This window comes from Delphinus delphis, chromosome 1 (genome assembly GCF_949987515.2).
Source record: "Delphinus delphis chromosome 1, mDelDel1.2, whole genome shotgun sequence".
Taxonomy (NCBI): Eukaryota; Metazoa; Chordata; class Mammalia; order Artiodactyla; family Delphinidae; genus Delphinus; species Delphinus delphis.
This window is the reverse complement of record NC_082683.1, coordinates 36,705,452-36,727,303: the sequence shown is the minus strand read 5'-3', so window position 1 is coordinate 36,727,303 and position 21,852 is coordinate 36,705,452. Positions and strand designations below refer to the sequence as shown.

At 43.2% G+C, this 21,852-nt stretch overlaps 2 protein-coding genes across 3 annotated transcripts in view; one reads left to right on the top strand and one right to left on the bottom strand.

Moving 5' to 3' along the window:
* Positions 1–17,940, top strand: part of ZSWIM5 (zinc finger SWIM-type containing 5) — an 80,023-nt gene extending 62,083 nt beyond the window's left edge. Inside the window, exons 11-13 of the mRNA XM_060021250.2 lie at positions 13,031–13,194; positions 13,694–13,775; positions 14,510–17,940. Coding sequence (XP_059877233.1) covers positions 13,031–13,194; positions 13,694–13,775; positions 14,510–15,372 — 1,109 coding nt within the window. The 3' untranslated portion in view covers positions 15,373–17,940. The remainder of the gene's footprint in view (positions 1–13,030; positions 13,195–13,693; positions 13,776–14,509) is intronic.
* Positions 17,941–18,036: 96 nt separating this feature from the next.
* UROD (uroporphyrinogen decarboxylase) lies at positions 18,037–21,812 on the bottom strand. Of its 2 annotated transcripts, XM_060021241.1 has the most exons (10): positions 21,695–21,812; positions 20,907–21,019; positions 20,707–20,786; positions 20,568–20,630; positions 20,150–20,347; positions 19,885–20,046; positions 19,028–19,165; positions 18,772–18,872; positions 18,624–18,690; positions 18,037–18,271 (listed from the first exon to the last, which is right to left on the bottom strand). In XM_060021241.1, exons 1-10 carry the CDS (start codon positions 21,712–21,714, stop codon positions 18,110–18,112), a joined length of 1,104 nt encoding a protein of 367 aa, XP_059877224.1. In that variant the 5' UTR covers positions 21,715–21,812; the 3' UTR covers positions 18,037–18,109. The 2 variants fall into 2 exon arrangements, with proteins under 2 accessions (XP_059877224.1, XP_059877225.1); XM_060021242.1 differs by lacking the exon at positions 20,568–20,630.
* Positions 21,813–21,852: the final 40 nt, after the last annotated feature.

Sequence of the window (21,852 nt, the reverse complement as noted above, 5' to 3'; positions counted from 1 at the left end):
AGAGCAACTAAGCCCACACGCTGCAACTACTGAAGCCCGTGCGTTCTAGCGCCCACATGCCACAACTCCTGAGCCCGCGTGCTGCAACTACTGAAACCCATGTGCCTAGAACCCACACTCCGCAACAAGAGAAGCCACTGCAATGAGAAGCCTGCGCACAGCAACAAAGAGTAGCCCCCGGTCGCTGCAACTAGAGAAAGCCCGTGTGCAGCAACAAAGACCCAATGCAGCCAAAAACAAAAACAAACATGACTTGGAAGCTTGTTAGAAATGCAAATTCCCAGACCCAACTAACTCTAGACCTACTGAATCAAAATCTCTGTGGGTATAGCCCAAGAATCTTATGCTTTAAAAAATTCTTCAGATGACTTTTATGCCAACTAAGGTTGTAGAAGCACTGAGTTAGAACAAGCTGACATCAAAAAAATACTGAATATTATAAGTTATATACCTGTTGTACATTCATTGCAAGATAGAAAAATTGCTAAAATAGTGTTAACCCAAATAAGCATGAGGCTAGTAATGATGACAATGATGATATGTAACACAGATGAAAAATAATCTCCATAGACAGTATGGGGGAAATGTATGAGCAGTTAATTGGCCTTGAATAACATGCATTTATCAGTGAAAAAGGGATTATTGCTGCTTACTTAATTGGAAGAGACTGCTTATATAGAAATCTATGTTAATGAGACACATTATCCTAGAAGTACACCTTTTTTAAGGCCATCTATTGTAGCTGCTTCATCATTAATCTCTATCCTGGCCCATCATTAAATATCCAACTCTAATCTTTGGTGACAATAATAGCAGTGCAGATGAAGCCTTTTGTCCAAGATCCTCAAGAAACCAGATGGAAGAAGTATTTACTGTATGCATATGTACAGATACTTAGCTTGGTTTGAGGTTTTATTGAATGTTTTCCTTAGAAATAAAAGAGTACCAAGTATTTATGGTCTGTATCACACTATTTCATTCATCAGTTTGTTACTGTATCAAAAAACTACAATACAAATTTTGCTATTTATCCTACCTAGTGTATATCCTACCTAGTGTATAGAATATTCATACTTTCACTGCACAAATAGTAATGTGTTTAATTATGGGATGCTGCCTCAGACGTCCTGTATTATATATAATATATGCACAAATTATCTGTATATAACTTTAAAAATAATGAATTCTAAATGCATTCCACACCCAGAGGTTTTGAATAAGCAGCTGTGGACCTATACGTACATAAATGGGATACTTTGCAGCCATTTAAAAGAACAAGAATCTCTTTATGTACTGATGTGGAATAATCTCTAAGATATACTGATATGTAGGGGAAAATGACATGTAAATCTGTATATACTATGCTACCATTTGTGGATTTTTTTTAAAGGAGAGGAAACAAAGTATTTCCTTGTTATGCATAGAATATCCTGGAAGGTAAAACAAAAACTATTGGTTGTATACCGAGTTAGAATTGGATGAATGTGGGTCAGAGGTAAGGGGGAGAAAGAATTTTTCATTATTTACCTTTTGTATCTTTTCAACATTGAACCATGTTATATTTCCAAAATTTTAAATTATAAATGTAAAAAGACACATCTCAAATTGAAATGCAAAAATTAAAAAAGAATGGGGGTGGGGGAAGCCAGAACAGAATATCTGAGAACTGTAAGACAATTTACAAAAGAGATATTTTGGGTTGGCCAAATAAGATGTTATGGAAAAACCTGAATGAACTTTTTGACCAACCCAATAACATATGCAGTATATTCTGTGATACCCGAAGGAGAAGAAAGAAAAGAGGAAAGGAAATATTTGAAGTAATAATAGCTGAGAATTTTCCAAAATTAGTGACAGAAACCAGAACACAGATCCAGGAAGATCAGAGAACACCAAGTAGGATGAATACCAAAAAGTTTTCTCCTAGCCATGTCCTATTCAAACTGCAGAAGATCAAAAACCAGGAGAAAATCTTGAAAGAAGACAGAGAACAAGACAACTTTACCTATAGAGAAACAAGGATAAGAATTATATCAACCTCACTTTATAAACCATGCAAGCAAGAGGGAGTGAAGTGAAATATTTAAAATGTTGCAAGAAAAAACCACCAACCTAGAATGCAGTATCCAGACAAATTAGCCTTCAAAAGTAAAGGAGAAATAAAGACTGTCTCAGACAAAGGCTGTAGACAATAAATTGCAAGAAATCCTTCATAGGGAAGAAAAATGATAGAGCTGAAACTCAAATCTTTGTGAAGAAAGGAAGAGTGTTAGAGAAGGAATAAATAAAGGTAAAATAATCCTTTGGGTTTTTAAAAAAATTCTTAATTGAACTAATAGATAACTGCTTGTTCAAAATAATAATAGCAATGTATTGGGTTACTATAGCTTAAAGATAAATGAAAGCAATGATGTTATAGACAGAGCGAAGAATTGGGAATACTATTATAAGGTACCTTATGAAGTGGTATAGTTATTTGAAAATGGACTTAGATTAGTTGTAAATGTACACTGCCACTCTAGGGCAAACACTAAAGTAATTTTTTGAAGAAATAGAATCGTGAGAAGAGAAAATTGAATTATGTAAAATGCTCAGTTTAAAAGAGAAGGCAGAAAAGAGGAAAGTTTTTTTTTAAAAAAAAAAAAGAAAAACAAATGCAGTGAATAAAAAACAGTTACAAATATGGTAGATATTAATCCAAATATATCAGTAATCATTTTAAATGTCTTTTAAATGGTCTAAATACACCAATTAAAAGACAGATTGGAGAACTTACATAGTAAAAATTATTTCAATTTTCTTGATTTATTGTAAGTTTCTTTGTGGTAATAATCCCTCTCAGCATATTTTAATGACATATACCTAGTGACTAATCCACAAACACCAGTCTATAATAGAAACGATGGTTGACCTACTGCATTTACATGGCTCTCTGTAGGAATGCTTATGAAGTATTTATCACCATTGCCACTTGCTAGCAATTACTTGATTTTCCATGTCAGCATAATTTTAATAAATTTTGTATCCCAAAAGAGAATGATTGCTTCCTCCCCCAAGAATTTACAGTAGAATTTTTTGCCTTCTTGTTTATGGGGAAAAAAATAAAAGGAAATTTTGAGATTAAAAAAAAAAAAAAGACTGGAAAAGAAAAAGTTAATTCCCTGGTGGTCTGGTGGTTAGGACTCCATGCTTCCACTGCAGGGGGCCCAGGTTTGATCCCTGGTTGGGGAACTAAGATCCTGCAAGCCACATGGTTCGGCCGGGCAGGAAAAAAAAAACAGACAGACTGACAGTGGATTTAAAAAAAAAAGAAAAGAAAAAAAAAGACCCAACTATATGTTGTCTACAAGAAACCCAGTTTAAATATAAAGACACAGATAGAGTGAAAGTAAAGGGAAGGAATCGATGACCTAAATATAAGAGCTAAAGTCATAAATTTCATAAGAGAAAACATAGGAGTAAATCTTCATGACCTTGGATATGGCAATAGAGTCTTAGATTATGATACCAAAAGCATGAGCAGCAAAAGAAAAGAATAAATTGGACCTCATCAAAGTTAAAAACTTTTGTTCAAGGGGCTTCCCTGGTGCCGCAGTGGTTGAGAATCTGCCTGCTAATGCAGGGGACACGGGTTCGAGCCCTGGTCTGGGAGGATCCCACATGCCGCAGAGCAGCTAGGCCCGTGAGCCCCAACTACTGAGCCTGTGCGTCTGGAGCCTGTGCTCCGCAACAAGAGAGGCCAGGATAGTGAGAGGCCCGCGCACCGCGATGAAGAGTGGCCCCTGCTTGCCACAGCTGGAGAAAGCCCTCGCACAGAAACAAAGACCCAACACAGCAAAAATTAATTAATTAATTAATTAAACCACATTAGAGAATGGCTGAAAACACTTTAAAAAAAAAAAAAACTTTTGTTCATCAAAGGACATTATCAAGAAAGTGAAAAGACAACTTAAAGGATGGAAGAAAATATTTATAAATTGTATATCCGATAAGGGCTTAACATACAGAATATGTAAAGAACTACAACTCAACAACAAAACGATAAACAACTGAATTTTAAAGTGGGCAAAAGACTTGAAGAGACAGTTCTCCAGAGAAGATACACAAATGGCTTATAAGCACATGAAAAAAAACCTCAACATCATTAGTCATTAGGGAAATGCAAATCAAGACCACAATGAGATACCACTTCACACCCACTAGGATGGCGTTTTTTTGGCCACGCAGTGCGGCCTGTGGGATCTTAGTTCCCGAAGGACTGAACCCAGGTCCCCCTGCAGTGAAGCGTGGAGTCCTATGGTGAGGATGTGGAGAAATTGAAATCCTTTTACATTGCTGGTGGGAATGTAAAGTGATTCAGCTGCTGCAGAAAATAGTGTGATGATTCCTGAAATTTTTAAATACAATTAACATATCCAATAATTCCACTCCTAGGTATATGCCCAAAAGAATTCAAAACAAGGACTCAAAACAGGTACTTTATATGCCAGTGTTCATTGCAGCATTATTCACAATAGCCAAAAGTTGGAAACAACCCAAGTGTCCATCAGCGTATGAATGGATAAACAAAATATGGCATATACATACAATGGAATATTATTATTAAGTCATTAAAAAGAAATGTTCTGATAACATGCTACAACATGGGGTAACCTTGAAGACATTATACTAAGTGAAATAATTCAGACACAAAACAAATAATTATTGTATGATTCCACATATAGGTCTAGGATAGACAAATTAATAAAGATAGAGAGTAGAAGTTACCAGGGGCTAAAGGGAGAAACAATGGTGAGTTACTGCTTAATGAGTACAGAGTTACTGCTTAATGAGTACAGAGTTTCTGTTTAAGATGATAAAAATATTTTGGAAATAGATGGTGCTGGTATTTATACAATGAATGATATTTCACAATGGTGAATATGATTAACACCACTCAGTTGTATACTTTAAAATAGTTAAAATAGCAAGTTTTATTTTTTTTATATATATATATATATATATATATATATATATATATTTTAACCACAGTTAATAGATAGGCAGTGTTAAAACAAGCAAATACACCCTAAGTACAAACACTGAACAGCACTGGGCTTCATTTATATCCTGTACCTTTAGGCAGATATTTCTAACTCTTCTGTGACTGAGTTTGTATGCTTTACCTTTCCATATATATTGAACTAAAAACAGAGGCCAGGGCTTAAACAAATAAACCACATATATGAGGTGTTGTCAGCACTCTGGCCCCCACTTTCCATACCTTGGAGACTCACTATCAAACCAACTGCACTGAAAGCAGGAAGAGTCTGGAAAAGATATTCTCTCAGGAAAGCATGCATACTAGTTGAGGCAGTTTGTTATTTTCATCTTAAAAACTATTTATTAACCACAGTCAGATCCCTTCAACAACAACTAAGTAAAGTATGGAGAAAGGTATACAATGTTAACACAAATCAAGAGAAAGCTGGAATGCCTATGTTAATCAAACAAAGCAGACTTCAGTACATGGGAAATTATTAGGGATAAAGAGGGGCACTACAGGGTTTCCCTGGTGGCACAGTGGTTAAGAATCCACCTGCCAATGCAGGGGACACGGGTTCGAGCCCTGGTCCGGGAAGATCCTACATGCCGTGGAGCAGCTAAGCCTGTTTGCCACAACTACTGAGCCTGAACTCTAGAGCCCGCGAGCCACAACTACTGAAGCCCGCGTGCCTAGAGTCCATGCTCCACAACAAGAGAAGCCACCGCAATGAGAAGCCCGTGCACCGCAACGAAGAGTTGCCCACACTCGCTGCAACTAGAGAAAGCCCATGCACAGCAACGAAGACCCAACGCAGCCAAAAATTAATTGATTAATTAATTAATTTTTAAAAAGAGGGGCATTACATAGTGATAAAGGGGTCAGTTCTCCAAGAAATCATAATAATCCTTAATGTATATGCATCTAACAACAAAGCATCAAAATATGTGAGGCAAAAAACTGATAGAGGGCTTCCCTGGTGGCGCAGTGGTTGGGAGTCTGCCTGTCGATGCGGGGGATACGGGTTCGTGCCCCGGTCCGGGAAGATCCCACATGCTGTGGAGCGGCTGGGCCTGTGAGCCATGGCCGCTGAGCCTGCGCATCCGGAGCCTGTGCTCCGCGACGGGAGAGGCCGCGGCAGTGAGACGCCCGCGTACCGAAAAAAAAAAAAACTGATAGAACTGCAAGGAGAAATGGACAAATCCACTGAGAATTCACAATACCTCTATCAGTAATTGGTAGATCAGGCAGGCAGAAAATCAGTAAGGTATACTTGAACTGAACAGCACCATCAATTAACTGGATCTAATTAACATTGGTAAAATACTTCCTCAAACAACAATAGAATACACATTCTTTTCAAGCTCACATGGAATGTTCACCAAGATAGACCACATTCTGGACCATAAAACACACCTCAATAAATTTAGAAGAATAGAAATCACACAAAGTATACTCTCAGGTCACAGTGGAATTAAACTAGAAATTAAGAACAGAAGGATAACTGAAAAAACTCCCCCAAAATATGGAGTTTAAACAATACACTTCTAAGTAACACATGGATCAAGATGATGTCTTGAGAAATTTTTAAATATTTTGAACTAAATGAAAGTTAAAATGCAACTAATCAGAAATGTAGGATGCAGTGAAAGCAGTGCTTGGAGGGAAATTTTATAGCATTAAATACAAATGTTAGAAAAGGAATATTTGCAACCAATAATCTATTACCTCACACCTGTTAGAATGGCTATTATCAAAAAGATAAGAGATGTGGAGTGCACTGTTGGTGGGAATGTAAATTGGTATAGCCACTCTGGAAAACAGTATAGAGGTTTCTCAAAAAATTAAAAAATAGAAATACCATGTATGGTCCAGCAATCCCACATCTGGGCATATATCCAAAGGAAATGAAATCACTATCTCAAAGAGATATCTGCACTCCCATGTTAATTGCATTGCAGCATTATTCACAATAGCCAAGATTTGGAAACAATGTAAGTGTCTGTTGACAGTTGAATGGATAAAGAAAATGTAGTATATATACAGACATGTACATACACACACAATGGAATATTATTCAAACATAAAAAGGAAATCCAGTCATTTGCAACTTTGAGGGCATTATGCTAAGTGAAATAAGTCAGAGAAAGACAAATGTATGATCTCACATATGTGAGAATCTAAAAAAAGCTGAACTATAGAAACAGAGAGTAGATTGTTGGTTGACAGGGGGTAGGGGGTGGGAGAAATGGGGTGATGTTGGTCAAAGGATACAGACATCCAGTTATATGAATAAGTTCCGGGGATCTAATATGGTAACTATAGTTAACATGGTGACTATAGTTAAATGTATTGTATACTTGAAATTTGCTAAAAGAGTAGATCTTAAATGTTCTTGCCTCAATGAAGAAAAAGAAAAAGGTAACTGTAAGGTGATGAATATGTTAACTAACCTTATCGTGGTAATCATTTGCAATAAATATATCAAGTCACATTATACACCTTAAACTAAAACAATATTATATGTCAATTATGTCTCAATAAAGGTGAGGGGGAATAAAATAAAATAAGCTTCCACCTTAGAAAACTAGAGAAAGAAGAGCAAAGCTGGCAGAAAAAAAAAAAAAGATAATAAAAAAATTAGAGCAGAAGTCAATGAAACTGAAAATAGGAAAACATGAGAAAATCAAAGAAAGCGAAAGCTAGTTCTTTCTAAAGATCAATAAAACTGATAAACCTCTAGCCAGGCTAGCCAAAAAACAAACAAATAAAAAAAGATGACATAAATTACTAATATCTTAAATGAAAAGAGGGGCCATCATTATTGATCCATGGATGTTAAAAGGATAATGAAGGAATATTATGAAAAACAGTATTCTCTAAAATTTGATATCTTAGATGATAAAACGGACCAATTCCTTGAAAAACACAATCTACCAAAACTCACACATGGAGAAATAAATAATAAATCAATTAATCTAGGCCTACATCTGTTAAAGAAATTGAATCAGTAATCTTCCAAACAGAAAGCACTTGGCCCAGATGATTTCACTGGTGAGTTCTATCAAATACTTGAAAAAAATGATACCAACTCTCTGCAGTCTCTTCCAGAAAATAGAAGCAGAGAGAACACTTCCTAACTCATCCTACGAGGCCAGCATTACCTCATACCAAAACCAGATAAAGACAGTACAAAAAAGGAGAACTACATACCAATATCACTCATGGACATAAATGCAAAAAATCCTCAACAAAATATTAGCAAACTGAATCCAACAAAGTGTGAAAAGAATTATACACCATGACCAAGTGGGATTTATTCCAGGAATGCAAGGCTGATTCAGCACTTGAAAATCAATTAATGTAATCCATTACATCCACAGGCTAAAGAAGAAAGATCATATGATTATACTAATAGACACAGGAAAAAAACATTAACAAAGGCCAACACCTATTCATAATTTAAAAAAAAACAAAACAAAACCTCTCAGCAAATTAGGAATAGAAGAGAACTTATTCAACTTTATAAAGAACATCTAGAAAGAACCTCCAGCTACCATCATACTTAATGGAGAGAACATAGATGCCTTCCCCTGAAGATCAGAAATAGGACAAGAATATCACCTCTCACCACTCCCATTCAACATTATACGGGAAGTCCTAGCTAATGAAATAAGACAAGAAAGGAAAGAAAAGGTATATAGGTTGGAAAGGAAGAAATAAAACTGTCTTTGTTTGCAGATGACTTGATTGTCTATGTTAAATCCCAAAGAATCAAGAACAAACTGGAACTAATGACTGATTATGGTAAGGTTGCAGGATACAAGGGTAATATACAAAAGTCAATTGCTTTCCTATATACCAGCAATGAACAGTTGGAATTTTAAGTTAAAAACCACAATACCATTTACATTAGGACCCCTCAAAAAAGTACTAAGAAAAATCTAACAGAATATGTACAAGATCTATATGAGGAAAACGATAAAACTTTGAGGAAAGAAATCAAAGAAGATCTAAATGAATAGATATTCCATGTCCATAAATAGGAAGACTCGATACTGTTATTATGTCAGTGCTTCCTAACTTGATCTATAAATTCAGTAGTACAGTCTCAACCAAAATCCTAGCATTTTATTTTGTGGATATCGATAAACTCTCTTTATATGGGAAAGCAAAAGACCTAGAATAGCCAATACAATATTGAAGAACAAAGTTGGAGAACTAACACCATCTGACTTCAAGACAATATAAAGCTACAGTAATCAAATAGTGTGGTATTGGCAAAAGAATAGACAAATAGTTCAATGGAACAGAATATAGAGCTCAGAAATAGACCCACACAAATATAGTCAACTGATCTTTGACAGAGGAGAAAAGGACAGTCTTTTCAACAAATGGTACTGGAAGAACTGTACATCCACATCTAAAAAAATGAATATAGACACTGACCTTACACCTTTCACAAAAATTAATTCAAAATGTATCAGACATAAAGGTAAAACACAAAATTATAAAACTTCTAGAAGATAACACAGGAGAAAATCTAGGTGACCTTGGGTTTGGCAATAACTTTTTTTTTGGCCACGCCGTGCAGCTTGTGGGATCTTAGTTCCAGGACCAGGGATAGAACCTGGGCCCCCCGCATTGGAAGCGTGGAGTCCTAACCACTGGATCGCCAGGGAATTCCCAGCAATAACTTTTTAGATACAACACCAAAATTACAATCCATGAAAGAAAACACTGATAAGTAGGACGTCATTAAAGTTTAAAACTTATGTGAAAAACACTGAAAAGACAAGCCACAGACTGGGAGAAAATATCTGCAAAACAATATCTGATAAAGGACTTGTATCCCAAATACACAAATAACTCTTAAAACTCAACAATAAGGAAAACAAACAACTGAATTTTAAAATGCACTAAAGACCTGAACTGATGCCTTACCAAACAAGATATATAGATGGCAAACAAGCATATAAAAAGATATTCAGCATGATATGTCATTTGGGGAATGCAAATTAAAACAAAAGCTAGAAACCACTACATACCTATTAGAATGGCTAAAATCCAAAACACTGACAACACCAAACACTAGTGAGGATGTGGAGCAGCAGGGACTCATTCATTCCTGGTGTGAATGCAAAAGGTCCAGCCACTTTGGAACACAGTTTGGCAGTTTTTTTACAAAGCTGCACATAGTCTAACTATATGATTCAGCAGTCATGTTCCTAAGTATTTACCCAAATGAGTTGGAAACTTATGTCCACACAAAAACCAGCACACAAATGTTTATAGCACCTTTATTTGTAATTGCCAAGAACTGGAAGCAACCAAGATGCCCTGCAGTAGGTGAATGGATAAACAAACTGAGGTAGATCCATACAATGGGATATCATTTACCAATAAAAAGAAATGAGCTACCCTTCAATAAATGGTGCTGGGAAAACTGGAGAGCTACATGTAAAAGAATGAAATTAGAACATTCTCTAACCCTATATACAAAAATAAACTCAAAATGAATCAAAGACCTAAATGTAAGACCAGAAACCATAAAACTCCTTGAAGAAAACACTCTGACATAAATCGTAGCAATGTTTTTTGGATCTGTATCCTAAAGCAAAGGAAATAAAAGCAAAAATAAACAAATGGGACCTAATTAAACAACGCTTTTTGCACAGCAAAAGAAACCATCAACAAAATGAAAAGACTACCTACTGAATGGGAGAAAATATTTGCAAATAATATGACCAAGAAGGGGTTAAATCCAAAATATATAAACAGCTCGTATAACCTAACATCAAAAAAACAAAATAACCTGATTAAAAGATGGGCAGAAGACCTGAACAGACATTTTTCCAAATGTCTATTTGGAATGCTCAACAGGCACTAAAAAGATGCTCAATATCATTAATCATCAGAGAAATGCAAATTAAAACCACAATGAGATAATCACCTCACAGCTGTCAGAATGGCTGTCCTCAAAAAGAACACAAATAACAAAGGTTGGCGAGGATGTGGAAAAAAGGGAACCCTCATACACTGTTGGTGGAAATGTAAATTGGTGCAGCCACTGTGGAATATGATATGGAGAGTTCTCAGAAAACTAAAAATAGAAATACGACATGACCCAGCAATTCCACTCCTGGGTATATATCCAAAAAATATTAAAACACTAATTCAAAAAGATACATGTACCCCAGTGTTCATAGCAGCGTCATTTACAATAGCCAAGAAATGGAAGCAACCTAAGTGTCCATCAACAGGTGAATGGATAAAGAAGAGGTGGTACACCACCTAGAGGGGTGGGATAGGGAGGGTGGGAGGGAGACCCAAGAGGGAGGGGATATGGGGATATATGTATATGTATAGCTGATTCACTTTGTTATACAGCTGAAACTAACACAGTGTAAAGCAATTATACTCCAATAAAGATGTTAAAAAAAAAAGGAAGAGATGGTATAGATAGATATACAATGGAATACTGCTCAGCCATAAAAAAGAACAAAATTTTGCTATTTGCAACAACATGGATGACTTGGAAGGTGTTCTACTAAGTAAATTAAGTCAGACAGAGAAAGACAAATATTGTATGATAGCACTTTTATGTGAAATCTAAAAAAATACAACAAACTAGTGAATATAACAGAAAAGAAACAGACTCACAGATATAGAGACCAAACTTGTGGGGAATTCCCTGGTGGTCCAGTGGTTAGGCCTCCGTGCTCTCACTGACAAGGGCCCGGGTTCAGTCCCTGGTCAGGGAACTAAGATCCCATGAGCCGCGTGGTGCGGCCAAAAAAAAAACAAAGTCTATTAAATGTTTTAATTGTTTTTAAAGATGATAGAAGAAAAAAAGGTAATCTCTCAATCCTGACACCCAAAGATAACTACTACTACTAAGACGGTTTTATAATAAATATTCCCAGGTATTTCCTGTTCATATATGTGTGCACACACATGCTGTACACAAACAGACTGCTACTTATCTCTTTTATATAAAAGTAGAATCATAGGGCTTCCCTGGTGGCGCAGTGGTTGAGAGTCCACCTGCCGATGCAGGGGACGTGGGTTCATGCCCTGGTCCGGGAAGATCCCACATGCCGTGGAGCGGCTGGGCCCGTGAACCATGGCCGCTGAGCCTGCGCGTCCAGAGCCTGTGCTCTGCAACGGGAGAGGCCACAACAGTGAGAGGCCAGCGTACCGCAAAAAAAAAAAAAAAAAAAAAAAAAAAGTAGAATCATAGAATATTAACTATACACAAATTTTTTATAATTCCCCCAACAACCTTAAAAGGTTATTTTTTCCATTACTTCCATGAAGTAACCGATCTGGTAAACGGCTGAACTAGGTTCACTTCCCAATGTATTTTACTCCAAAGTCTGTATACTCTTACCACTGCACCTCTTGGTAAAACATAAGACCTACTTTTTGTTCTATCTTTACTTCACATTTTACCCCCTCAGAAGATACACCAATCTTTCATATACCCTACTGCCATTATACAGTGACCTTCACGTCATATGGTACACATGGCATTCCTGCAATGTATTCCTTAACTCTGTGCACTCATACTTGCCTACTGGATAGGAAGTGGTGGCCCAGCTCCTTTTTGCTCCAGGGAGCTGTACTGAGGAACAAACTATGGCACTGGCATAGTTTTTTGGCAATAATGTGGCTTCCTTCTCCTGTATAAGTAGCTCTCAAAATTCAAATGTTCTAGAAAATGACTTCTGGGACCTAAAGATCCTGAGGGAAAAGAGGGTGAGGGGTAGAGGCAGATGAAAAGGTGGAGAGAGGTGAATTCATGTGGGTGCCTGGGGAAGGAAGGAGCCTCCAGTGGGTTCAGTGGAGACAGAGCTTGACCACCCAGAAGAGATGGTGGCCTTCAGAAGCACTCAGTGCATTAATAGCCGTCAGTTCAACCAGTACCTGTTGTTCCCTGTTCTTCCCTGTTCAGGGAAGCTTTAAAGAAGACCTTGTCCCTGCCCCTTCTCTCGGCACCTGTAGGAGACACTCTGAGGCTCCGCACAATCCTGGAAGCAATACAGAAGCACATCCATTCTTCCTCCCTCATCTTCAAACTGGCCCAAGATGCATTCAAGATTGCAACACCCACGGACAGTAGTACAGACAGCACCCTGCTCAACGTGGCCCTGGAGCTGGGGTTACAGGTATGGAGGACAAGCGGGCCATCCCCACTTTAGACTTCTGGCCTAGTGACAACTGGTAGAAGATAAGATCCCACGGGGACTGGAGTGGGCATGGGCCAGGACTGGTTCTTTCTCTGTCCCCAGGACACAGCTTCTAGGCTAGACACAAGGTAAGGACTCAACATTGGCCTCTGTTTTGAAGTTATGGCCAGTTAAGCAGTGTAGCCTTAGGCTCCACAGGGTCCCCATCTTCTCCGTACCCCACCCCCATTCCTCCAAGTCAAGCAAGGTGTGGTAATAAGGGCTTTATTCATTACAGGTCATCAGAGGAGTGTTCTATCTGATTGGTAGCAGGGGTGGGGCAGAAATTAAACAAACCCATCTGTAGTTATCAGGGGAAAGATGGCTGTTTAAGGCACCAATAAATACTTGTTGCATAAATGAATGGCAAGGGGGAGTGGGGAGGGGGAGGTTATAGCAATTATGCTTAGCCAACTGGGAAGGCTGCTTTTTTGCCCAGGTGATGAGGATGACCTTATCAACCCTTAACTGGAGGCGCCGGGAGATGGTGCGGTGGTTGGTGACATGTGCTACAGAAGTGGGTGAGTCTCCCAGCTCCCTGTACCCCCAGGGGAAAGGATTCCTAGGCCCTACTCTTGGGACAGGACGACGAATTTAGAGCTCTCATATTCCTATTACTGATGGCTAGGAAAGGATGAGGCTGCTGGTAGGAGAAGATGGCCTCTGTTCAGCCTGACCAAACTCTGCCCTCACTGCTTGGACCATACCCTGCTGTCAGCAGCACTTTGACCCTCTCATCAGAGACATTCTGAGAGAGTGAATTTTCAGCCACAAGTACTCAAGTGTAGCCTTGGGAGGTAGTTGGCCCAGTGGTTTGGTCCCAGTCCCTGTCCATGATTCTGAGAAACCCCAAACAACTTGGAGGCTCGGGACCCCATCTAGAGCCCAAAGCCCCAGCACAAGACTCTACCCTGAGAGGCCCCACTTCAGCTAGAACCCCCAGGCAGATCTGCGACTCCTGCCTTGGGGCAGGCAAACCACAGGCTCTGTTGCTCCATCCTTGTGAGGGGCTTAGAGCACCTGCAGAAACCTTCAACACTCTCACCTGGGGAAGGAAGGGATGGGAAGAGACCCCAAACAGGGTCTGGGCGTCTGGGTTGTTCCCCTTGCCTTGGCTGCCTCAGATCATCTCGAGGCTGCTGAGAAGGAGGGAGAACTCGTCTCTGCAGGCCAAGTTCTGACCCCAAACGGTAGTCTGGGCAGACCTGGATCAGGTCCCGGATGGCCACGGCTGAGCTCAGGCTCTCCCTGACAGGTGTGCAGGCCCTGGTGAGCATCCTGCAGAGCTGGTACACACTCTTCACCCCCACCGAGGCGACCAGCATTGTGGCTGCCACAGCCGTATCCCACACCACTATCCTGCGCCTCAGTCTTGACTATCCACAGCGGGAGGAGCTGGCTAGCTGTGCTCGCACGCTGGCCCTGCAGTGTGCTATGAAGGATCCACAGAGCTGCGCCCTGTCGGCCCTTACGCTCTGTGAGAAGGACCACATCGCCTTTGAAGCAGCCTACCAGATTGCCATTGATGCTGCTGCTGGCGGCATGACTCACTCACAGCTGTTCACCATCGCCCGCTACATGGAGCTCCGTGGCTACCCGCTACGTGCCTTCAAGCTGGCCTCACTGGCCATGAGCCATCTCAACCTGGCCTACAACCAGGACACCCACCCGGCCATCAACGATGTGCTCTGGGCGTGCGCCCTCAGCCACTCCCTGGGCAAGAATGAGCTGGCGGCCCTGATTCCCCTGGTGGTGAAGAGTGTGCACTGTGCCACAGTGCTTTCAGACATCCTACGGCGCTGCACGGTCACTGCACCTGGCCTGGCCGGCATCCCAGGCCGCCGCAGCTCGGGAAAGCTTATGTCCACCGACAAAGCTCCCCTGCGCCAGCTGCTGGATGCCACCATCAATGCCTATATCAACACCACACACTCGCGCCTGACACACATCAGCCCTCGCCACTACGGAGAGTTCATTGAGTTTCTGAGCAAGGCCCGGGAGACCTTCCTGCTGCCGCAGGATGGCCACCTGCAGTTTGCCCAGTTCATCGACAACCTGAAACAAATCTACAAAGGCAAGAAGAAGCTGATGCTGCTGGTGCGAGAGCGCTTTGGCTGAGAGAGCAGATAGCTCGCTGCTGGGGCATCCTGCACTCCCAGGTATCATCTGGTCAGGCCAAGGACACAAACATTTGTCCACCCTGAGAGGACTCTGAGCACCTGTGGCTGAAGCCAGAGGACCACAGGGCTAAGCATGGGGAGAGTCCAGCTCTAGCCAACATGCCTTGTCAAGGTTCTCACAACAGCCCACTGTTCCTGGAGGAGCTGGGCCCTGCAGACCGATCAGAAACCCCACACATGCCACCTCACGCCCCGCTATCCTGCGTGTCCTGGGCATTGGCCCTCTCTCCTTGGCAAACACAGAACACTGTTCCGTCTCAGGGATTGCTTAACCAGAGAAACAGAAGCATTTATGGTACTGTAAATACTATAGTATATGTGTTGCCAGTTACATTGTAAAATTGTAACTATTTATAATTCTGGTTCTAATCTGATGGGTAGCTGTGGGTGGGAAGATAGGCTTGTTTTCTGAGGAGATTCACAACCGTTTCTCAGGTTTCCCTTGCAGAGGATATGCTATTGGCAGTGGAAGAGTGGGGGTGGCAGAGAGAAAAATGGCCATTAGAGTAAACCCCAAGTCTAGTCTATGCAGAAACCCCGGCCTGCAGATGGGCATTGACAGCCCGGTGATGGGTGAGGGGCAGGGCCCGGTCTTGACTTAGACTTTCACCTCACGAAGCCATGGGGACACAGAAGCTCTTGCTCCTGCCTCACACAGCCTCTCTCTCTGGGAGCCTGCCGAGCTCCTGAGAAACAAGGGCAGGGAGAAGGTGAAGGTCTGGGAGGCCACTGGGCTTATAATGTTCATCTTCTCTGGTCACCTTTGTGTTAGACAGCATCTGGTTTCATCTCTAATTACACTTGTATGTGTGTGGATCTGGATGGCTACGTATGTGCATCTGTGCGCATAGATATATCTGTGCATGCCTGCATGTGCACATGTATATTTATGTGTATCTGTGTCAGGTCTGTGTCTGTGTAAAGACATGTCTGTGTACTGGATGGTGGGTTTCTGTGTGAGGGTATACACATTTGTGAACATATAAAAATACGTATCTGTGTGTGTGTGTGTTGATGTTTGTCAATGCATGTGTAGTGTTTGTGTATCTGGGCACACGTAAGTGCATGTGTATAAACATGTCCGTGTCTGTGTGTAACTGTGTATATTTCCACATGTAGGTTTGTCTGTGAATTCATGTTTGAGGATCTGCCTGAATGTGTCCCTTCTCTTTTTGCCAGATCTCTCATCCCCATTTCTCTTATTCTCTCACCAGCTAAACATGTTCCTCATCTCTGGGCCTCCTTTATTCACCATTGTCTCACCAAACAAGCTTCTAAGCACTAGTCTCCCTCTGCCCTGAGTGGCTCCTTCAGTGCCACATTTCTCTTCTTACCCTGTACTTGCTTTCTTCCCCTGCCTTTCTACCTCAAGCTTCCTCTGCCTGCTTCTGTCACAGTCCCATTGGTCATTGGTTTGGAGGCTGCGGCTGGAATGCATTTCGCCTTTTCCTTTCTGACTAGTTTCTAGCTCTAGTGGGCAACCCCTGTCTTAGCCCTGGCTGACCTCCACAGCGTATCATGTTCCTGCTACCTTCCTGACCCCTCTGCTCAGCCTGGAAGTGTAATAGGAGGTAGCACAGGCATTCGGAAGAGTCATTTAGATACCAGTGTCTTGGTGGTTACTGTTCCATGTTTTAGTTCCCCAGTAGGGGGTGGGGTGTGACAGGGAAGGGGTGGTATAGTTAGAGTGTGAACCAAGGACCTCTTTGTCTGCTTTACTTTCCTGTCTTTGACAAACTGTTTGTGTCGCTTTTTTTTTTCTCCACACTAACCAGTAAGTTGCATTTGCTGTTTGTGGCTACCAAAGTCTCACCGTCCAGCTACGGGCCCAACAACCTCTCAGCCCAATAGGTTGGTTTAAAAAAAAAAAAAAGACAACGCCACTCCCATTTCTGTATCACAATTGCCGTTTTTTAGCAAGTGTGTGAACTCACAGTGCTTTTCTATGAATAAATCCTGGATCACAGAAAAGATCATTTTTCTAAAATCAGAAATTGTGTTCTTTCAATAAATGGGGCCCTTCTTCTCTTCTCCATCACCTGGCTGGGACAGGGAGCTGGTTAGGCTATATAGCACAGTGGGTTCCTAATGGTCTAAGATGTGGAATGACAAATGAAGAATTTCCTACTGCACCACACCCCTCTCCAGAGCTCACAGGCCTGTCAGAGCCTGATCCCAGGAAGTAGGTACCACCACGAAAAGCGGAAAGAGCAAGATACTGAGAAAATTAGAGGGTATGCACAGAAAAGAATGCAGGGCAACTGGCCCTGTGTCCCACTCTGGTCTATACACCCTTCCCTCCCCAGACGCAAAGCCCTGTCAGTTTGGCCTCATATGCTATAGGGACCCCATTTCCCTGCAAATGTCACAGCTCTATCTCCTAGGAAGATCTGCACAGACCCATGTAGCTCTGGGGCTTGGAGATCTGAGAGCAAAATGGTGGTAAAGGTCCTGACGTTAAGTCCTACATACATATTCACTGATACCCGAGGTCCCATGACTTGTGGGAGAGGATGCAGAAAGAGGCCCAGGGAAGGAAGAGGCTAAGAAGTAACTGAGGATAAAAGCACAGATCTTTCACAAACAAAACCACACGCAAGACTCCAGCTCTGGAACTTTTATTCTCCTGGAAGCAATCATCTGTGTTAGTGGTACTTCAGATAAAAGGATTACGCTCAGTTCTGTCGAAGCAGGCGTGAGTGTTTGTGCACGGCATCCACAAAGGCTCCCACATGTTCTGGGTCCATGTCAGGGTAAAGTCCGTGGCCCAGGTTGGCAATGTAGCGCCGCGGCCCAAAGTCATTCAGCATCTGCTGCACCAACTGCCCAATCTCTTCCTGGGGGGACCAACAGGGCACTGGCTACAGGGGGGGCCAGCACACCTCTGTCCTCCCTATACATAACAGTGACACACATACATGTAGGCATGCTTCTACTCAGTGTTACTCATACAGTCATTCAAAAAACTTTATCGGGTGCCTAGTATGGGCCAGGCGCTAAGAAAACACAAATGAACAAAATCAATGAGAAGGAACTCCTGCCTTCCTAGAGTTCACATGGTATGAGTGGAGTAGAGGGGAGGGATAAACAGATAATAGAAGCACACACATAGTAATAAACACCACCATATCCAGAACCATGGGAGTGCACAGAAACAAACACAGACACACACAGGGACCTGGCTGTTACCTCAGATGCATACAAGGCACAGGGGTCCAGGTTGCCCTGCAGGGTCACCGTCTTTCCCACGCAGTCCCTGGAAGTAGAGTCAGTGCCCTGTTCTGGTGACTGCACATATGGCAGTTGCATCCCCTCCACCGCACCTTCCATCACTCACCGGGCTTTCTCTGGGGCCACTGTCCAGTCAAGCCCAACCACCTCGTAGCCAGCCTGGGCCAGCTCCTCCAGGGCAAAATGTCCGTCCTTAGCAAAGATGATCTGGGGGAAAGGGCAAATCTCAGGCTGAGGGCTTTGCTATGCCTCCTAATGTAGCTCAGCTGTGCTTCTGCCCTCCAGTGGTCACTTCGGTCCATGCAGGACTTAACCTGATAGTTCCACAGGCCCACCTTCACTCATCTGATCCCCATCCTTACCATGGGCACTGGTGCCAGGCCTGCCTCCTGCAGCCCGGCTTTCACTCGCTTGGCCACATCACGGATGTAAGGCAGTGCAAACTTACTGAAGAGTTGTGGGCCAAGATGCCCTGCATGGGACTCAAAGAGCTGCAATGCCTACAGTTAGAAAAGAAATGCATAACACACAAAGAGGAAGTATCTCGGGCCCCACATACAGAATGTGCCTCAGTTTTCCTTCAGTTTTCCCCAAGTGACTTCAACCCCTGAGACTACCTAAGCCTATAAGCCCAGTTCCAGTCAAAAAGGAACTGCCTTCTCCAGATCCCAGTGCTAGGTTTGGTCTTTGAATACACAGAGCATTAAGTCCCCCTGCCAGTGTCTGGGCTTAGCTGCTCCAGCCAGATCATTTCATGCCAAGCTTCTTTTGTGCCTGGTATTGAGACACCTACCCTCACAGGTATAAGGAACTGTATTGTTTCTGGTCCTGAAAGACTAAACCCCAGGGCTTCCCTGGTGGTGCAGTGGTTAAGAATCCGCCTGCCAATACAGGAAACACAGGTTCGAGCCCTGGTCTGGGAAGATCCCACATGCCGCGGAGCAACTAAGCCCGTGCACCACAACTACTGAGCCTGTGCTCTAGAGCCCGCGAGCTGCAACTACTGAGCCTGTGTGCCACAACTACTGAAGCCCACGTGCCTAGAGCCCGTGCTCTGCAACAAAAGAAGCCACCACAATGAGAAGGCCAGGCACCGCAACAAAGAGTAGCCCCCACTCGCCACAACTAGAGAAAGCCGCGCGCAGCAACGAAAACCCAACGCAGCCAAAAATAAATAAAGACGAAACCCCAGCCTATTTGTCTCTCCCTCAGGACTTACCTGGGCACCAGCAGCCACTTGTCCCACCAGATATGGGACGAGAGCATCAGTGAGGATGCGAAGCAGCTGGTGACTGGCCTGCGGTCTCTGGTAAAGCCAGCGTTTGGCCTGAGCCATGGTGCTTGAGCCGCCACCCTCAACCATATATGTCATGAGAGTCCACTGCAAAAGGCAGAAGCCAGATAGACACTTCCTTCCCTTGTCTGCACCCATACCTGCCAGAGTAATTTCTCCAAGCCCAAGTCCCTGTCCTGTTCCATATTACCGGGGCACCAGCAAAGCCAATCAGTGGCACACGCCCAGCCAGACGTTGTCGAGTGAGAGTGATGGCCTGGAACACATAGCCCAGCTCAGAGGCCACTGTTGTTGGATCCCGGAGGCGCTGTAAATCCCGCTCTTCTCTTAATGGCTCTGGGAAGCTGGGCCCTTTGCCAGGCACCATGGTCACCTCCATGCCCAGTGCCTGGTGGGGGAGAAAATGTCTAGGTTCCCAAACTGTAACTCCAGGAGGAGGAGATCTGTTCAACCCATGACAAGAAGGAGGAAAAGGAGAATAAAACTCAGCCAAACTCCGTCTCTTCCAGCCTGTTTTCCCCTCTGTCCCATAAGGATAAGTGCTTATCTTGAGCCTTGACTGTCTTTTCCCTTTGTTACCCATTCAAGAATCAGATTTGAGCAGGTACCTGGGGTACAACAAGGATGTCGGAGAAGATGATGGCAGCATCCAGAGGGAAGCGACGCAGTGGCTATAGGGAACAGAAGACAGATTGCTAGGTGGCGAGCTGACAGCATAAATCTCTCCCTCTTTTGTGGACCCCTCACCTGCAGAGTAAGTTCACAGCAGGTCTCTGGGGAGCGACAGGTGCTGAAAAAGTCCTGGGCAGCCCGAGTTTCCCTAAACTCTGCAGACAAAAAAGGGAAAGCAGGGCTCAGCCTTGAGGAACCTCCAGAGCCCTCCTCTGCCCCTCAAAAACTTTTCACCCTCCAGAGTTTTACCTAGACTCCGAGGCCCTGACCCTGACCTGGTAAGTAGCGGCCTGCCTGCCGCATGCACCAAACAGGAGTGTAGTCTGTTTCTTCTCCCCAGGCTGCTCGCAGGAAGGTGTCATTCTTCAGCTCAGGAAAACCCTGAGGTCTGGAGATCAGGAGCGGGTAGGGTAGGTGTCAGTAAACCAGGCTGGGGGTTGGGCAGGGCTCGGGTTCTAAAGGCGGATACAGTCCAGCACAGCTATCTATCTTCTCCAGGCCAGCTACCAAGCTGTGACTCCCCGCCGATTCCACCTCCCCTCTATCAGGTGGTGTACAGGACTAGAAGGGCCGGTGCCGGGGCCTCTACCCTACACATAGTCGCAGCTTCCCCAGGCTCAAAGCCACTGGAGGGACTGGGAGAGAGTGTGTGTGCGGGGGGGTGGGGGGCGGGGGAAACGAAAGTCCAGTTAGGAGAGTTTGGGGGGTCTTTGGACCAAAAAATCTCAGGAACAAGGGTACCAGTGGGCTGGTTTGGGGGCTGGAAGATCTCCAGGCTGGGGGATGGTCATGGGGGGATCAGAGATGACAGTCCGAAAAAGGGATCTTAGTTGAGGATTAGGAAGTCCAGAGGGCATCTCCTAAATAAAGGTCTGGGGTACGCAGTCCAGCTAAGCGGTCCCTGGGATGAACATCTCAGGAATCCATGGTTGGAGGATTTGGGATTCCAGAGACTTGGGTTCTCCGGGGCTGGGGAAGAGGGGTATAGGGACAGATTCCTGAGCTCAAAGACTCAGGTCAGAAGCCCGTATGGCCACACTGCGTGGTGGCACAGAGAACTCACCCACACTCGTTCACCTCCATGATAAGTTGTCAGTAAACGCGAGCACAGCCCCAGCTGTAGCCTAATTCTGAGCCTGCCCCCTGCCCAGGCTCCGCCCCTTCCTGGAATGAGCCAAGGCTGTCGCCATGTTGAAAGTCACATGATCACACTCCAGAAAT

What these genes read in the sequence shown, in the direction of transcription:
- UROD (XM_060021241.1), bottom strand. Translation starts at nt 21,714, where the DNA reads ATGGAGGTGAACGAGTGTGG. An exon ending in GGCAGGCCGCTACTTACCAG is followed by an intron (nt 20,787 to 20,906) that starts GTCAGGGTCAGG and finishes TTTTGTCTGCAG; the next exon opens with AGTTTAGGGAAACTCGGGCT. An exon ending in AAGTGGCTGCTGGTGCCCAG is followed by an intron (nt 19,166 to 19,884) that starts GTAAGTCCTGAG and finishes TTCTAACTGTAG; the next exon opens with GCATTGCAGCTCTTTGAGTC.